Consider the following 15,633-nt stretch of genomic DNA (forward strand, 5'->3'; position numbering starts at 1 on the left):
ATGATGCATAAGCTAGGAAAATTCTAATTGTCTCAAGTCTAGCTATAGGTGAAAATTACTCATCAAAGTCACTACCTTCCTCCTACTTGTATCCTTGGGCAACCAACCAGGTCTTGTTTCTTACAACTAGGTCATCTTCATTAAGCTTGTTTCTAAAAACCCATCTAGTTTCAATGACCGATTGATTAGTCGGTCTTGGAGTCAGATGCCACACTTTATTTCTCACAAATTGGTTTAACTCTTCTTGTATGGCATTGATCCAATCTGTATCAAGCACTGCTTCACCAATTTTCTTAGGCTCAATTTGAGAAATAAAAGCAGAGTTAGTCATTTCATCCAGTAATTGACGTTTTGTCCTACAAGGAGAATTAGGATTACCAATAATCAATTCTGGTGGATGATTTCTGTTCCATCTAAAGTTTGTTCCTAAAGGATTAGATGTCTGAACAGATGGTCCCGCGACGTCCGAACTATCAACAACTTGTTGGACGAAGTTTGGACGTCTGGTTGACTCTCAACCGGATCAGCCACTTGATTAAATAAATAATCCTTTTGAACAAAGGCTTAATCTTCACTATCAAATTCAAGATTTATAGCTTCTAATCTGCTAGTAAGATCGATGGGTTCATTAGATTTGTTTTCAACAGATTCATCACAAACAACATGGAAGGATTCCTCAACAGTTTGTGTTATGTTGTTGTATACTCTATAAGCCTTACTAACTTAGGAATATCCTAACATGATTCCAGAATCTACGTTAGCATCAAAAGCGGTCAGATAATCTTTCCCATTGTTATGAATAAAGCACTTACATCCAAATACTTTAAAGTAAGACACTGTAGGGATTCTCTCGTAAAACAGTTCATATGGTATTTTATCAAAACGTTTGTTAATTATTGATCGATTTTGTGTGTAGCAAGCTGTGTTTATGGCTTATGCCCAAAACTTCTGAGGAGCACCTGAATCAGCAAGCATAGACCTCACTACTTTTTTTAGTGTCCTGACTCTTCTCTCAGCAATACCGTTTTGTTGTGGAGTTCTAGAACTAGACAACTCGTGTATAATATCGGACTCCTCGAGATAGGAAGTTAGGCATCTGTTAGTGAACTCGATTCCCCGATCACTCCTAATAGAAACAATGCTTAGAGATTTTTGGTTTTGAATTCTTTTAAGGATCTTAATCAAGTTTTTAGCAGTCTGATCCTTAGATTGTAAGAACACTACCCACGTAAATTGTGAAAAATCATCAATAATAACTAGGGTGAATCTCTTTCCTCCCAAGCTCTTTACAGGAATTGGACCGAAAAGATCCATTTGTAAAAGTTCCAAGCAGCGGTTTGATTGAGATTTCCCTTTACTTTTGAACGATGATTTGCTCTACTTGCCTAACTAGCAAGCCGAGCAAACCTTGTCCTTTGAAAAATGCATATTTTGTAAACCCAAAAATAGTTTATGCGAACAAATATTATTAATGGTCTTAAAATTAAGATGATTTAATCTCTTATGCCATAACCAATTTTGATCAGATTTGACAATCATGCATAAGGGATGAAATATCTTATTTTTCCAGTTCATCTTATAAGAGTTTTCTACCCTGCTTCCGGTCAATAGAATGTTACCATGTTGATCCTTAACCAGGCATGCATGAGTTTGAAAATCAACAGTAAATCCATTATCGCATAATTGACTAATGCTGATCAAATTGTAACACAGATTTTCAACAAGAAACACGTTGTTAATGGTTAGATTATCATGGGTAATCTTACCCTTACCCATGGTCTTACCCTTCTTGTTGTCACCAAAGGTAATTTTAGGATATGAGCAATTTTCTATGTCAGTTAAAAGATGTCTATCTCCAGTCATGTGTCTGGAACATCCACTGTCCAGATACTAAACTGAATCCTCCAGGCAATGATGTACCTACACAAAAATAAATTTACAATCATTTGGTACCCACATTCACTTGGGTCCTCGGTCAATCAGTCCCTTGGGAATCTATATTTGAGTTATCTTGATGGATTTCTTATTTTGTGTTGTAATTAATGCGTATGATTTAGGCTTAGCAGACGTCTTCCTGCAAACAGTTGATCCTTTAACCCTAGAGGATGGTTTTGATTTAAAATTCCTTGACTTCTTGTCAGGTTTTAGCTTGCCATACTTGCTGGTTGTTTTATTCCTAGGTTTTAGCCAGATAACAATCGGCGGAACATAATAATATCATCCTTCAAGGTTAGCTTCTCCCAGTTTAAGTCAGTTCTATTATTTGTTAAGCTCCCTTTGACAAAGTTTATAAGCTTAAACCTGTCAGTTTCTGGGTTTAACTTCTTACAGGACGGGTTTGGGTCATTTCTGTCAAATCCTAAACCAGATTTATATCCAGAAGGCCTCAACATATGAATTTGTTGTCTGATAGCGTCTCCAGACTTTATCCATGAACTGACCACATACTTCAAACGTCTATTTTCAGAAGATAGATCCTCAACCTTATCATTGAGCGTCTCATTCTCAGATGAGAGCTCAACCACTTTGTTTTCAGAAAATATTGGTTTAGAAAACTGAGATGAAGGAGAATTATTGGTCTCATATTTTGATTTAATCTCATTAAATGAGTCTGATAGCTTATTGTACGCAATGACCATGTCATTGAGTGCAGCAGTTAACTCATCTCTAGTGAACTCTTATGAAGAGAGGTCAGATACCTTGGATTGATCATCTGCCATCAAGCATGTGACGACTTCGGTATCACTTTCACCAGATGAATCGTCTAAATCGCTATCGGCCCACTTGGACTTGCTTTCAACACTCACAAGAACCTTCTGCTCTTTTAGATTCACCTTAATTTGATCTTTGCAACTATAGATTTGAATCAGCTTCTCCCAAATCTCTTTAGCGGAGGAGCATGACTTGATTTTACTGAATATGTTCATGTTGATTGACTTGTATAAGATATCTTTGGCTACATTATCCAGGTTGTTCATCATCTTATCTTCATTCGTCCATTTGCATCTTGGCTTCTCAATCTTTATAGGACCATTAGTGATGACGTCCCACATATCGCAATCAAGGGCTACCAAATGCTCTTGCATTCTCATCATTCAATAGTCATAGTTTTCTTTTGAGAGCGCAGGAATTTGGTTGACGACAGACATGATTCAAGTTCTTGATGCTTCAAAATAGAAAACAGGGCTCTAATACCACTTGATAGGATCGGTGCAACCAATAAAGACGGGGGTCTGACTATTGTTGGTAACTTCGGATTAACGGATTAATAGAAATCCTGTTAGGGATTAATATCACTTTCTATTCTTCGCAAACCTTCACAAACTCTTGAAACGATTCAAGTGTGGAACTGTTTGTTTAAGTTTGAAGATTTGAATCAATGAAAGATGAAAGACAGAAGGTAAAGAACACAACAAGTTGTTTATGGATGTTCGGAGCAAACTCTCTTACGTCACCCCTTCTTCCACAACCGGAAGGATTTCACTAAACTTATTTGAATCAAATACAGTTTACTGACTAGCTAACACTCTGTTGAACAGAACAGACTCTGTTCAACTTACAATATGATTAATAATAACTCTCAGCTAAACAGTGTTTTAATTCTCTCTTGAACTTGGAAATTGATGTACAATCTGTAAGTGCAAGATTAATTCAGTAAGCAAGTAACAATAAGTAAGCAAGAGATATTTGTTTGTTGTCCTTCAGCATCTATAAATATTAGAAGGACACCAACGGTCGAATCTGCTTCATGGACACATGGAAAGCATCCATTGGAAAGACTCCCATAGTAAACGAGTATAGTAGGAACTGTGCACATGGATCGTGGTCGTACTGAACGGTAGTGCGCCAGATATCCTTCTAGAACTATACTGTACTGAACAAGTAGTGCGAAGAATATTCGCGTACGTGGCGTTCATTCATTTAATGCAAATAGCTAGCGTACTGGACTACATGGATGAGTGAAGCAAGAGTAGCGTACAACTAGTTGATCGTGGGTAGACGTATGCTAACTTCATACGGCTGCTGAAGCGAGGCATTAAATGTGCTCCATTAGACTGCCAAGTCTAAGGGAGTTAGATGTCAACGTCTAACTGCGTATTCCATTAGACTACCACGTCTAATGGAATTAGACTACAACGTCTAATCACGCATCTGTTAGACTGCAACGTCTAATTACGTATCCCTTCAGACCTGTCTGAAGGAGTTAGACGTCAATGTCTAATCTTGCATCCCATTATACTACCACGTCTAATAGAGTTAGACTGTAGCGTCTAACTACGTAACACTTTCAGACTTGTCTGAAGGAGTTAGACTTGCACGTCTAACTACGTATCTGTTAGACTTGCGCGTCTAACTATGTATCTATTAGACTAGCACGTTTAACTACGTATCTGTTAGACTAGCACGTCTAACTACGTATCTGTTAGACTAACACGTCTAACTACGTATCTGTTAGACTTGCACGTCTAACTACATATCTGTTAGACTAGCACGTCTAACTACGTATCTGTTAGACTTGCACGTGTAACTACATATCTGTTAGACTTGCGCATCTAACTTAACAACACGTCTAATTAGTTCGCTTAGACCACGTCTAATTCAGCTTAGATAGATGCTCCTGCACAAAAACAATTAGACGACTTAGCTTTATTCTTATTTGAATTTTAATCATAGTTAAGTTTTACTCATACATCATCAAAATAATGTTAATCAAACTAATTTGACCCAACAAGGTTAGAATGTCCGGTCCTAGGTTTAGGAGGCTTAGTCTTAAGGGTTCGAATGCTCAGTCTTAGGTTTAGGAGGCTCGGTCCTAGGGGGTAGGATACTCGGTCCTAGGTTTAGAAAACTCGTTCAAGGTGTAGAAACCTCTCAGTTCTAGGTATAGGAAGCTTGGTCCTAGGGTTAGATTTCTCGATCGAGGTGCAGAAACCTCTTGGTCCTAGGTCTAGGAGGCTCAATCTTATGGTTAGGTTTCTTAGTCGAGGTGTAGAAACCTCTCGGTCCTAGGTGGAAATCCTTGGTCGATTCCTCAATCCTAGATCTCGGTCCTAACTCAAGAACATCGATCATCGGTCCTAGGTTAGTTTTCTCGGTCCTTGGTCTTGGTCCCTATGATAGAGGGACTCGGTCCTCAAGAACTCCAAGAACATTTTTTAAAAATTAGTTTTTTTAGCTCCGATTCTTTGATCCAAGAGCTTGGTAGCTTCACAAAGCTCCCAGGAACAGATTGATCATCACCTCAAGGTATCAATTGACATGGATGATGATCAATTTGTTCAAAATAGTTTATGATAAAAAAATTGTGATTTGACTTCAAAGTTGTTTTGAAGTGATTGGGGCAATGCAATAGCTTCCCTGTATCATATATACTTGATTGATACTAAAACAATAACACTACTAGTACATTTTGACCAATTCAAGAACATCAAAATTTTTATTTATTTGAAAATTTTGAATTTGATCAAACATGATGGAGATTGATCAAACATGATCCAAATAGTTTCCTAACATCATTACAATCATGTTGGGAAGCTTTGGGTGTGATTCGATCGAAATAACCCAAGAATAACAAATCTGTTTTTTTTTATTTTGAAAATTCAAATTTGAGTTTTTGTTATTCATATTGATTGATCGATTCTATCATATCTAGATAGTTTCTAAACGATCCTAAGATCAATATTCAATCATCAATTCACATAAACAGCAAGCATACAAGCTACTAAATTTGAAATATAAATTTTCAAATTCAAACTGTGAATATGAATTTGAGGATGATTGGAACATTACCAAGGATTGGAAAACACTCTTTGATTCTTATGTAAGATTTATGGATGCACAGATCCAAGCTTACAAGCCTTAAACAAAAATTTTGAAAAATCCGAAGCTTTGAAGCTTTAATGGCAAATTTCAATTTTTCTTGATTTGAAGCTTCTGTGTTGGTTGGTTGCCTTCAGAATGACTTGAGTGGAGTATTTATACTCATCCTAGGTCAGTTTACGAAGCCTAGTGGCATGATTCAGCCAAAATCGTATTGTGACTGTTCTTTAACCTACTTGTCGGAGTAGGCTGCAACGAAGCCTACGGTGGTAGGGGAAATGATCACGATCTCAGCGTGATCATTTTGGATTTTGAATCAGTCAAAACCATCAACAGATGGTTGAGTTCCAAAAAGCCAAAATAATCAAGGGTTCTTCATCCTTATCCTCGCGGCATCGCGATGAAGAAAATAACCGGAGACAAAAACGACGTTGTTTCGTTTGTTTTTGGCGTTTCGTCGACGTTTGAGCAACCCGTTAGCGTTCCAGTTAACGATCGTTTGCTAATCAACTGTCTCACGTGCGCGCACTTCCTCCGCCAGAACGGGTTGGGTGGAGCGCTCATAGGCATTGGATGAAAATCCAATGATGATCCAACGCGTGCAGTCACAACTGTAGCTTCTTCTCCTGGTTTCGGCTACACCCGATTACTGATATATATTTTTTTTTTATTTAAAACTTTACGGGTTTGTTTGAAATTGATTTTCCTTTCACCCTTTTGGCTTAAATTTGGTCTTTTCAAATACACAAAATATTAAAATAAATATGGCAAATACCTTACCAATTTATATTATTTTTTTTTTATATTTGTATGATTTAAATAAATAATTCTTTTAGGTGATTTGGATACAAAATTTACTCTAAATTATTTATTTTTGTCCTTTAATTTTTCTAAAATTACTTGGGGGTAATATGGGTACAACATTTATCCCAAATTTTTTTTTTTTATTTTGGCCTTAACTCTTAATTAATTTGATTGTTGAACACATTAATTAATCATAATTAATTGTTTTAAATTGGTTTTTGACCATGTGGCTAATTATTTTGATCTTATTTATTGAAAATTAATTCAAAATAATTATTGTAGTTTTATAAATTGGAGTGTTGATTTTTAGTGCTTATATAACTGCACAAACTCCTCAATCGAGAGGATCGATCCTCAAAAAAATCAACGGCTCAAGAAGAGCCAGTCGATGGATTGGTTGTGAAGGCTCTAACTCTCCTCCAGATTATAGTCTCTTTAGAGGAAGAATCGGGAAGATTGAGGAATGAAGAAGATATAGTAAAGAGAGGAAGAATCGGGAAGATAGAGAAAGGGAGAAGAGAGAGTGAGTAGGAAAGGGAGAGAGGGGTTTGAGAATGAAAGTCATTTTTGTGAGCGCGCAAGGAAAATTTAGGGTTTATATTTATTTATAATATATATATATATATTTAAAATGAGCTACTCGCGAGCTACTCGAACAACAAATATAAAGCTCGAACTCGAGCTCAATTTTATAATTGAGCTACTCAAACTCGACTCGAGCTTTGGTCAAACCGAGTTTGAGGCAAGCTACTCATGAGCAGCTTGACTCGTTTACCACCCTTATGTGATTAGGCGCATGGCTCCCTGAACTATGCAATATAACAAGACCGCTAAATTGTTAAGACGTCAATCTACCAAGTTGATGCAAACCTCTAGATATCTTACAATTTATGTCACGTAACTTGGACCTAATTAAATACGCACTCGACTATTTCATTATTAATAATCATCACTCTTTCTCAATTCCTTTAATTCGAATTCACATATTTCATCATATCTTATCATATTGTTAGAAAAATTAAGTAAGTTAATTTTAACCGGACAAAAAACTTAACCGGTCTCAATGTCTCTTTTGCAGGTAACCGCACCGGACCGGTCGAGATACCCTATATCAAAGAGATCCGGACAATCAAAGAAGAAAAGTCCTAGTCTTTAAACCTGATCGGCTTAAATGAAAAATCGGATGAAACACTCTTTCCGGCTGGCTCAAAAAGAATTCGAAGATTTTAAGGCCAACGGGAAAAACATTCAAATCGATGAAATCTATGAAAGATGACGTAATGAATCTCTTGAATGATGAACCTAAGAAGGATCCGTGATCCGAGTCAGAAGCATGCAACAAAAGCAATAATGAATAAATGTTCCAAGATCTCTAGCAAATCTCTGAAATAGGCGGCCGGTTATTGCATGTCTGCCATGTGTCCAAAATGGCAAGGCGTGCACGCAATCTTTCTAAACCGGCACGGCTTCTAGCGACCAATCTCCTGGAGAGAGAAAAGATGATCGTTGTCATCCTTTCACTATAAAAGGAAGTCGAAGCGTCTCCAAAGCACAGAGAGCAACAATGAAAAAGAAATATTACGCGCGACCTTGAATAGTGATTGAAATTTCCGAAATTGTCTTGCATTTTGTGTATTTACAAATCTGTAAAAGTGTATTACAAATAGTGTGTGAGTATTGTAAAGTGAACGACGAGCAGTAAATAAGACTCGATCGTATTGTGTTGTTGAATATTCCTTAGTGAATATCCTTCTCACTGTTTGAGAAGAATGGGTGACGTAGGAGAGTTTGCTCCGAACATCATTAAAAATATGTGTCTTGTGTTCTTTCTCTTTATCTTTCTCGCTTACTACCATCAACCAACCGAAACACCTAAATATCTCAACCGAACAAATTCATAACTTCCAAGTTGAACCGGTTTTCCCCAAAACTCTAATCGATATCTCCTAAATACCTTCCAAACCGAATTGTGTGAGTTGCTTCAGATTGAGACGGACATTTCCGCACTTGAACTCGGTTCAAGAGTCTGTGCCAATTTATGTAGTGTTAAGAGCGGTTCTAGTCTTTAACCGGATTAGTTCCAAGTTGTGTTGTTGTAAGCGATTACCGATTAGCCGGACCCTGGTCCCCTATCGGTCATCCCGATCCTAACACTTATCCTCCAGGCCTTTAAGGATTTCATCCTCAAATTTACACCACCACTTCCTGAATTCCTTTAATTTGAATTCTAATTATTAATATTACCTTCAAATTCACACCACTATTCTCTCAAATATTCACCAACATATACCAACACCTTCAAGGCCTTCAAGTATTCCATCCTCAAATTCGCACCACCACTCCCTCAAACCCTCTAATTTGAATTCTCATTATTAACACCACCCTTAAATTCACACCACCATCCTCTCAAATATGCACCCACATATACCAATACCTTCAAGGATTTCATCCTCAAATTCACATTACCACTCTCTCAATCCCTCTAATTCGAATTCTCATTATTAACACCACCCTCAAATTCACACCGTCATTATCATTTAAATTTTTATAATATAAATTCTAAAATTTGCAACAAGTGAGACTAGAGCCCTAGTCTCGAGTTTGAAATGTTAATTATTTAACCATTAGATCACTTGTAATTGTTGAGTTTAATTTATAATTTTAATATATCTAATAATATTTAATCCTAGATTTGCAATGATTAGTGAGTCGCGCATTGTGAATGATTTAGATCTTTTTGTTTGACGAAATAAATTGGGTTAATTCATTTTAATTTAAAGTGTATGGATATAATAAATGAATAATTAATTATAAAACTTGATTAATAGAATGTAAAAAGTTTTGTTTCTCTTTTAAATTATATTATATATTTTTTTAATAAATAAATAATTATATATTAAATATATATAACAATCTAATTAAAAAATAATTTGTAATGTATTTAAATAAAAATAAATTAATCCGATTTAATTATTTGTCTATAATTTGTATTAATCGTATCTTTAATAATTTTTAATTTATATTAAAATGTTTATTACTTATCCCATATTTATTAGATATATATTTATTATAACTTTTTTTCTTAATATTTTTTAATAAATTATATATATATATATATATATATATATATATATAATTCTATTTGTATTAATTAATTGTTTTATAATATATAATTATATATAAATAATTTAAGATATTTTCTAAATAATTTATTAAAAATTACTAATTTTTATATACTCTCCACATATCTATATTTAATAATTACTTTTTTTATTCATTATATTTGTGTAAAAACTGTTCTAAGATGTTTTTCTTCACATCATTAAGATCCATTTAGTAGTGTTCATGTGGAATCCAAAGTTTTTACCTTAGTCCTTTATGTTAGTTACTATAAAACTTGACATGAAAGCCTAGTGAAGGGAACTGAAAACCACTTTGATTTCTCACCATATTAACAAGGATGGGTGATGGAAGGCCTATTTGTTATATTTTCCAATCACAATAATGATCTGAATAGTTTACATTTGTTATGCATCAGACCATAATGATTCATAATTGATTGATCTTTTTGCTGATCTACATGATTTCATTTTTTCATTTTTTTTCTATATCTTTTAAATTGGTCAATAATTACAAGATTTTATTTATTTATATTTCCATAAAGCCAAGTAGTGCTTTGAAGTAACCAAACTAAAAAAAAGGAACATCAGTAACAAAATGAGATGATAGCCCTCTTCTATTCAAGTTCAATGAGGTAAAATAATTTAAATTTGTTTTATTATTCCATTCATTATATTTTATGAGACTGTTTCACTAGCACTCTTGGCTTATATTTTTTTTAATGTATGATTTTGAAGAGAAATGGGTGATAAATATTTAATTATTTGCTTTCCAAGATTTAAGGATTATTAATGTAATATAGACTTTAACTATCTTTTCCCTTAAACTATTTTATTATTCTTTCGGTTAGCATCGTGTTAACTTTTTTGAAAAACTTTGGTTTAGAAATATATATTATTTTTTTTTGATAGATGAGAGGAAATTATTTACTCTAAATTTTCAAATGTCTTTATGTGAAATGAATTTTATGATCATTTCAAATTTTCTTCAACAACCATTGATCATTATAATATCAATTTTGATGCAGGGTTATACCAATGATTTAAAACGCCCTGTTCGAATTCGGGAATTTCTTCTATGATATTGTTATATTGCAATACTCAAAAGACTGTTGACCCGTCTATTTCTTAATATCTCATAGTCTAATGATAATTTTAGTAAATTCTTGTGAAATCATATGTTTATATTATTAGAGATTTCAGTAGAAAGAATTATTTTTTTTTGAAGGTTTCTTTATTTATATATTAAAAATCATAGTTAGGTTATTGTTGTATTTATTATATAACTTTTTTGTAGTCAATATTAAATAATGAAGACTGAATCATGTTTCTTTCTAATTTTATGCTTATTCTTTTGTTTAGAAACGTATGGGGTTAGAGTTGAACGAAACCAAATGTTATTAAATTTAATAATAGGTACGTGATTAAACAATATTCTAGAATATTAATTCACATAAATCAACACCTCAATAAAATATTGTAAACAAATATAATTTTTAAATAAAAATAACATCATAAAGCTGGTCAAAACAAACCAGATATTATCTATACTAGCATGTAGCCCCGTTGAAAGAGTCAAGATATAAAACCGAGAAAAAAAATTATGGTTAAAATATGGTAACATTTTTAATTTAATACAAATGCAGCAGTTAAAATTATAAAGATTTATATTTCTACAAGATTTCTATTGGGTTAATATAATAAATATATACATACCTAAATGAAATTTAACCATCTATATGAATTTTGTATTTTAGGAAGGTAAAATCAAACTATATTAAGATTCTAACATGGAAATTCAAGCATATGATTCTTCACTTGCATCAAGATGAAAGATCGATTAAATCCTTAGTACTTTCAACAGGAAAGAAATTAGTTCGTAAAGTACAATATTAACTAAAAGCTGAAAGAATTTTTTAATATAAACAAGTAATATACAAAGTATAAACAAAACAATACAGTACAAATAAATTGCAATAATTCAAGGAAGATTCAGAGATAATTTTATCGTAAATAAAAAAAGAATCACAAAAATAGCTAGTAAATTTGTTACAAAATAAAGTGGAATATTATTCAATCATTTGATAACAAATGAAAAACAAAATTATTTTCAATTTTAATGAGTAAATATACTACATTTCATTATTTTACACTTCTAATAATGATTCATCTTCACAGTTGCAATCTCGCAGTATTCAACTTTCTCTTTTTGCGTGATCAAAATAATAAAGATAACTTAGTAAACGAATAACATTACAAATAAACAGACTAATTTTAAGAAACTTAATAGTAGCAAAAACTATCAATAATAAAGATAGATTTCCTGTGAAACAAACAAATCAACCTTAAGACAAATAATAGTACAAAAATAAATAAATAAAATTTTAAAAAAAAATGGGACAACGGATTAAATATGTACATCGCAAACACACTTAACTATTTAACTAGGCGCAGAACTTGCCTCCTACGGGCACGAACCCAGAATCTTATAGTTAATATCCGCCTCTTGTTGTCGCTAGGTTAGAAGAGGGGATAATAAAACAAACTTATATATGAGCTCTTTGGGGTTTTCATGAGCTCAACTCAACTATTTTACGTCAAAAGGAAAAGAATAGTACAAAAACAAAGCCACTTTGCCACTACATGACGATTTTCCAATGTGTTTGTATTAACATACCGGTATTCAAATAGGCTATTATCATCGGTTGGCAAGAACGTAAATAATTAGTATATAACCTTGATATTGGTGTTGATATAAGAGGGAAAATATTTCTTATCGAAAAAACAGATAAGTACATCAAAATTATTTGAAAAGTGGGCTGTTAAATAGATGAAATGAGTTGATGTAAAACAAAGCCTATATGTAGATATGTACTTTGATGAACCATTGTGAAGTATTTATGCATATTGTCAAGAGAGACAATTTGAAAGCACTTCTATTTGAATTTTGATGTGAGGGTACACTTAGAACTTAGAAGCAGTAGCATCATCATCAGTAATGGCACATCCAAATAAGTTGTCAAATAGCTGAAAATGCAGAACAATGAAAACCAACCAAGCTAGCAAGTTCTCATATTTGTAATAATGGAAAGTTCCTGCAATCATGTCTGTAGTTTTCTTTGATTACTATTTGGAAGAACAAGGATTTGAAAAGTTAAGCTTAAAGAATAGTACATTTGAAATTTGAATTTGTATGAATCTATGGCTGAAGAATCAACTAATGAATATATGAATGGAGTTTATTCAGTGGACTCCTCTAAACTATGAGAATTCTCTTGGATATGCCGTTCCTTACTCATCTCTTTCTTTCAATGTATCTCATTTTCATCAAAAAAGTACCTATCCTAAACCCTTCAAAGATAGAGATGGTTTATGGTTGTTTTATGATGCAGTTTCTAAGATCCACATGATTATCAAAATGCCAGACAAGGGGGTATATAGAAATGAAAAAAAAATCAGGGTCAAATTTTATGCATATAGAGTCTATGAAAACCTTGGAAGCATGTTTAACCCTTCTATATGTCCTTATTTTTATAAGATGTAATCATCTAAACTTGGCAGCAAAAAAGAGTAATCTAAACCGATATTTCATGCTTCAAATCATACAAGTCCAAATCATTTTCACATTAAAGGATCAAAATTAAAATATTTTTACCATTTCGCCATCAATCATCTCTCTATGTTGCATCATTCAGGATAAGGCGAGACTAGACTCTCAATATAAGTGTATGCTTTAAGTTTGTATCGTAGAAGGCAATCTTGAATGTTGGTAAGCCTAACCGTATGGTTGTCCACGTTATACAACACCAAACACGATCCTGCCACCAAAAGCACTTCATTTTTCCTAAAAGAAATACACAAGGGTACAGAATAGGAATACGGGAAATCCTCTAGCTGACTAGGATACGGTATTGAAAACAACTTAGACCAAGACTCTACTTTTCCATACTCCTTCATCACCCATACATCGAATCGTCTATAATGAATGCTACATAGCAGACAGAGGTTGTCAGATAAAGCTCCTAGCTTTGAATCGGAAGCACCCTTCCCATACCGGGGTTGCGAGAATTCAGAATACGTTTCTTTTGACAAATCGAAAGAGACTATAGGTTTCCGAATATTCAAAGAATCGGTGAAATCATTTTCCCTACTTGCAGTCCAGTGAAGTGATCCACCCACAAAGGTGCCCCGAGCATCCATGGGAAAGTGGCCTTTAGGGAAAGTTTCAATTCTCCTCCATGAATCACTCTTGTACCCATAAATCTTTACTTCAGTCTTGAAAGGGGCTCCACCAAATAATTCAGATTTAGTGACAATCACCTTATAATCAGAACTAGCTTCATCATAACCAAACCCATATACAATGCGTCCGCCTGAACGCTTTTTAAAGCCACAATTGGGCAGTCTCTTTGATTTCCTAGTAGATGGGTTCCATAAAAATACAGAACCTTTGTCTATAGCGATACAAACCAATCCATTCACAGAACCAACAATGAAAAGAGCGCGTTTCGGGTGCTTCAATGGATAATAGTGGTCATGTGTACTAGGACATTCTTCATTCAAAACAGATGAGAGAGAACATGATTTCACTTCAAAACTACGAGGGCTCATCATAAGTCTATGGTGTGCAAGACCCTTGTCTTGGGTGGAATCTCTCAGATGCTTCTGGACGAATATGGGATCAGATATCAAAGAAAGCCAGGATCTGCATACGCACCTAAATTTGACGAGGGTTTTGACGGGAAGTCTGATTAGGATTTTTGTAATAATATCTGTTGGCAGGTAGGGAATGACATGGACGGAATCGCAGTCGGCGAGGGTCTTGAGACGCTTTCTCTCCCCATCCGCAGCAGGATCACTCATTGATGCAGAGGTTTTTGAGACAGAGGAAGGGGCTTCTTCTTTAGCTAGGAATGACTGCCATAGTCTGAATTGTACTTCGAATCAGTAATTCAGGATAGGCTAGATGGCTGGGCGGGATGAATTCGAGTCTAAGAAGTGTGTGAAAGAACAGGTCTATTGAAGGGAAAATTTGACGAAATGACCTAATGATGGCTCGGGAAATTTGACGAAATGATCTTAAAGACCGGGTTATTTGACCTGGTGGTAATTTATAATTTTTTTTGCGCTCGTGGTGCTCTATTTTTTTTTATACGATTTTGCCCTTGTCGCGAAACGCTAAGTGACTTAGCGTTTCGCTAAGTGAATTAGGGGTTTGTATAAATACTCAAATATTTTCATTTCCCTAAATTTCTTTCTCTCTCTTCTCCAATTCTCTCCTTCACTCACGGTGGCCGGCGACGACGACGGCTCTGTTTCCTCCAATATCCATACAAATTTATACCGATCAGAGCTCTTCTAACCTAACTAATTCATTTATGTTTATCTATTGCCGATTTCTAACCCTAAATCTATTTTGCATGCAGGTTTCTTATTCTAGGGTTTATGTGCAGGTCTCCGATTCTAACTATTTGAAGGTCGTCGAGGTAGATCTTCATTTCAGATGTCATAAATAGTTATGTTCTTGTTTACATTTTCTTCATTTCAAAAACCTTTTCATATTTCGTTTATGTCCATCATTTTCTCCGTTTTGTTGATTCTTATTTCTTATATGTTTCATATTGGTTCATGTTTGAGCATTTCGTTAGGTTATTATTTGTTATTCGTTTATATTTGCAGAAAATCTTTGTCTGATAAGAGCGTATGTGTTTCCGTTTCAGATCTGCTTACCGTTTCGCTACGGACTTACCGTTTCGCTACGGACTTACCGTTTCGCTACGGACTTACCGTTTCGCTAAGTAGTACCTCGCGATTCGCTAAGTGTCAAGATTTTTTGTTCTTTATAGTTAATCATGAACTTCATTTGACAAGGTATCTACATCACTTCATG

General features: G+C 34.2%; 1 protein-coding gene across 1 annotated transcript; it reads right to left on the reverse strand.

Moving 5' to 3' along the window:
- Positions 1-13,178: 13,178 nt before the first annotated feature.
- Positions 13,179-14,750, reverse strand: LOC124927730 (F-box/kelch-repeat protein At3g23880-like). Its single transcript, XM_047468189.1, has one exon. The coding sequence runs from the start codon at positions 14,604-14,606 to the stop codon at positions 13,431-13,433; it is 1,176 nt and encodes a 391-aa protein (XP_047324145.1). The 5' UTR covers positions 14,607-14,750; the 3' UTR covers positions 13,179-13,430.
- Positions 14,751-15,633: the final 883 nt, after the last annotated feature.

Source organism: Impatiens glandulifera, chromosome 2 (genome assembly GCF_907164915.1).
Source record: "Impatiens glandulifera chromosome 2, dImpGla2.1, whole genome shotgun sequence".
Taxonomy (NCBI): Eukaryota; Viridiplantae; Streptophyta; class Magnoliopsida; order Ericales; family Balsaminaceae; genus Impatiens; species Impatiens glandulifera.